The sequence below is a fragment of the Bison bison genome, unplaced genomic scaffold, assembly GCF_000754665.1.
Source record: "Bison bison bison isolate TAMUID 2011002044 unplaced genomic scaffold, Bison_UMD1.0 scf7180017863445, whole genome shotgun sequence".
Lineage (NCBI taxonomy): Eukaryota > Metazoa > Chordata > Mammalia > Artiodactyla > Bovidae > Bison > Bison bison.
In genome coordinates, this window is record NW_011494017.1 from 11,629 (window position 1) to 14,724 (window position 3,096).

Sequence of the window (3,096 nt, forward strand, 5' to 3'; positions counted from 1 at the left end):
GACAGTAAGCAGTAAACGGCTCCCCAGGCGGCTTCTTTCTTCCAGGCACTTCAGTCGTCAGTTTACGTCCCTCGAGGAGGCAGTGCTGGCTTTGGGCGCAGGGGATACGCATGCACGGAGGTTTGCCTTTCATTGCTGTTCCCATTAGACAACGTGGATTAAGTGGTTACTCAATTATGAGTTGGGAAAATAGTCATTACAGTGTCGTACTTCTGAACTTGGAGCTGTAAAGTTGCCTTTATAGAGGTCATGCTTCCGAAATGACTCCTGTTCCCTTTCAGGCCTCCTCCATGATGTAGGACGCAGTTTTACTTCAAGCTTTGTGGAAGCATGGATTAAAACTTCACTTTTCTGTTCTGAACTGTTAAGTCCTACTCTTTTATAAAAGCTCCTCCTACCTAGCGAGGTTGCCAGAGTAACCAGACAACAGCAGAAGCTATCTGGCCATCGTGCCTGGAGAGCGCGCTTCCAACCTGGATTACTGTACTGGTGTCTTACTGAGAATTCACCTGCTGTTGGGTGTTGTCGTCGGTATTTTAAGGACATTCTCATTTAACTCTCACGACAGCCCTTTGATGTGTATGTACTCTAGCTGCAGGTGAGGGCTGGAGTCTGGGGGCTGAGTTGTTAAAACCCCTGCCTGCAGTCTTAGGGTAGAGTCAGGGCTTAGGCTAGTTTGTTTAAGACTTCATTTGTGTTCTTCAGCACACTGCACTGCCTCTTCTGGCCTAGGTGAGAAGAGGCAGGGTTATGCAGGAGTATGAAACCTCGCGGTCCCATCACCAGATTTATCCAGTCTTTTTTTTTTAATTTGGAGTCCAAAAGAGAGGCTCCTTTGTGCCTCTTTCTCAGTGGGGGCATAACCAGATGATGAACTTAACCAAGATGACGTGTGTTTTCCAACAACTGACTGGGAGTCCTGGTGCGGTTGCTTGAAGTATTTTCAGGGAATTATCTTCACCCTTACATGCAGAATTTCAGAAGCTGGTGGAAGGGACTGTGGGGATCAGTGACTAGGAGCCAGTGGTTCCTTGTCTCCTTGCCACCAAAGACATTTTTCCTTTCATTTACATCCTATATTTGAAACCTTTTGTCTCTAATCTTTTGTTAGTTCAGGCAGTGAATCTGATAAATACTTAAAAATGAAGAGGAATAGTTCTTAAGACAAAATCACCATATAGCTGAACAGTGAGAGTTCCTGATAAATAGGAATATACTAGAATGTTCCCATTGTGCTAAGAGTGGAATCGGTTGTGTTTATTAGGCTGTTTGACTCTGTTGAGGATGATCGTATGATAACTTTTAGGCTTTTGAGATACTACAAACAGCTTTCTCATGATAGCTTTGCATACTCTATTGGGGATCACTGCTTCAGTCCTCAAAGGTAGTCTTAAATTTTTTTCTTTTCGTGGAGTTTGGGTTGGCAAAGAGATAGTGGTGGGTGTATAAGCTTTCTCCTTAGCACCTGCTCCACAGTCTCATTCGAGACGCCTGCTCTCCTCAGAAGGACCCTGCAGCCCGCTGGAGTTGGCATGCTCTTTGTGGTTGTACACTGGGCTGCAGGGAGGGGTGAGGGGAAAGGAGTGTGTCGTGGAGGGAGGGGTGAGGGGAAAGGAGTGTGTCGTGGAGGGAGGGGTGAGGGGAAAGGAGTGTGTCGTGCCGCTGCTTGCACCACTGTTAATGCCTTTTGTGCAAGTAAAGTCAGTTTTCATTACGCATGAGGCTTTTCTACTATACCAATAAATAATGCTCAGGTTTTTTCCCATGCATGTTTGAGTGTAAATGAAGAACAAAATCTCCAGAAAGAAACCTTTCCGGCCTTTATATTTGGGCGTGTGAACTGTATTTGGAAGTATATCTTTAATTTGTACGTGTGTATTTTATCATTCAGGAAAATATTATGGTTTTATGGAGCATATTATACAGCTTATTCAGTGAAAAAGTCAGTCTTTTGAAGTGTTCCTGTATTTTGGTTGAAAAATTGTTACTGAATTGTGAAGAATTCGATCTTCACAAAGTTCTGGCAGCAGGAATTCTTTAACGTGGACATTCTGAGGCAGTTAATTGCTGACTCAAAATTTAGAGGCTAAAAGACAAAAAAGAATAACTTCCTTTGTCCTGATGCAGGTGAAGGGAGAGGATGAGGAGGAGAACAATCTGGAAGTGAGAGAAACCAGCATTAAGGGTCAAAGGTAAGGTGGCAGCCAGCATGCGTCTGCCTCGCCGCCTCCGGTTGCACGTTATCCGCAGGCTGGAACCCCAGCAGGAGAGTGGCCTGGCGCACCCGGCGTGTCGGGGGCTGCCTCAGCGCGCCTGGACGCGTCTCCGTGTCGGCCGGCCTTCCGTGCGGCTCTACTGCAATGCTTTCAGCACTTACCCTGTTGTTGGACATTTGGGTTGTTCGACACTCTTATAAACAACCTTGAGATGAACATGTAGACATTTGTGTTTTTATTTTGTTTGAGGTTTTTGGGCCACACTGCATGGCTTGCAGGATCTTCCCTGAGCCACAGCAGTGGAAGCCCAGAACCTAAGCCCTCGGCCACCAGGGAACTGCCTGGACGTTTGTCTTAAAAGGCTTACATTAATAGGTCGAAGGTAGTCTCTTAGAGGCCAGTGGTGTCACCTTGGCACAAAATATCGCTGTGCCTTTGAGCCGCTCTTTTCTCAGTGTCTCGGTCTCTTGTTTCCCCTCGTTCTTCCTGCAGCGGGAGATTCTTCACAGTCAAGCTCCCAGTGGCTCTTGATCCTGGGTCCAAGATCTCGGTTATCGTGGAAGCCGTTTATACCCACGTGCTTCAGCCGTACCCAACCCAGATCACCCAGTCGGAGAAGCAGTTCGTGGTGTTTGAGGGGAACCATTACTTCTACTCGCCCTACCCGACCAAAACGCAGACCATGCGTGTGAAGCTCGCCTCCCGGAATGTAGAGAGCTACACCAAGCTGGGGAACCCCACGCGCTCCGAGGACCTCCTGGACTACGGACCCTTCCGTGACATCCCTGCCTACAGTCAGGTGGGCCCTCGCCACACTTGTCCGCTCTGGAGTCCTAGAGGGACTGCTCGTTGAGAGGCTTGGGTGGGACTCCAGGGCCCT

The 3,096-nt window shown here is 47.7% G+C and overlaps 1 protein-coding gene across 1 annotated transcript in view; it reads left to right on the top strand.

Moving 5' to 3' along the window:
• Positions 1-27: 27 nt before the first annotated feature.
• LOC104983839 (dolichyl-diphosphooligosaccharide--protein glycosyltransferase subunit 1-like) overlaps positions 28-3,096 on the top strand; it is a gene marked incomplete at its 3' end in the record, with an annotated part of 12,854 nt that continues 9,785 nt past the window's right edge. Inside the window, exons 1-2 of the mRNA XM_010833369.1 lie at positions 28-2,192; positions 2,709-3,015. Coding sequence (XP_010831671.1) covers positions 2,122-2,192; positions 2,709-3,015 — 378 coding nt within the window. The remainder of the gene's footprint in view (positions 2,193-2,708; positions 3,016-3,096) is intronic.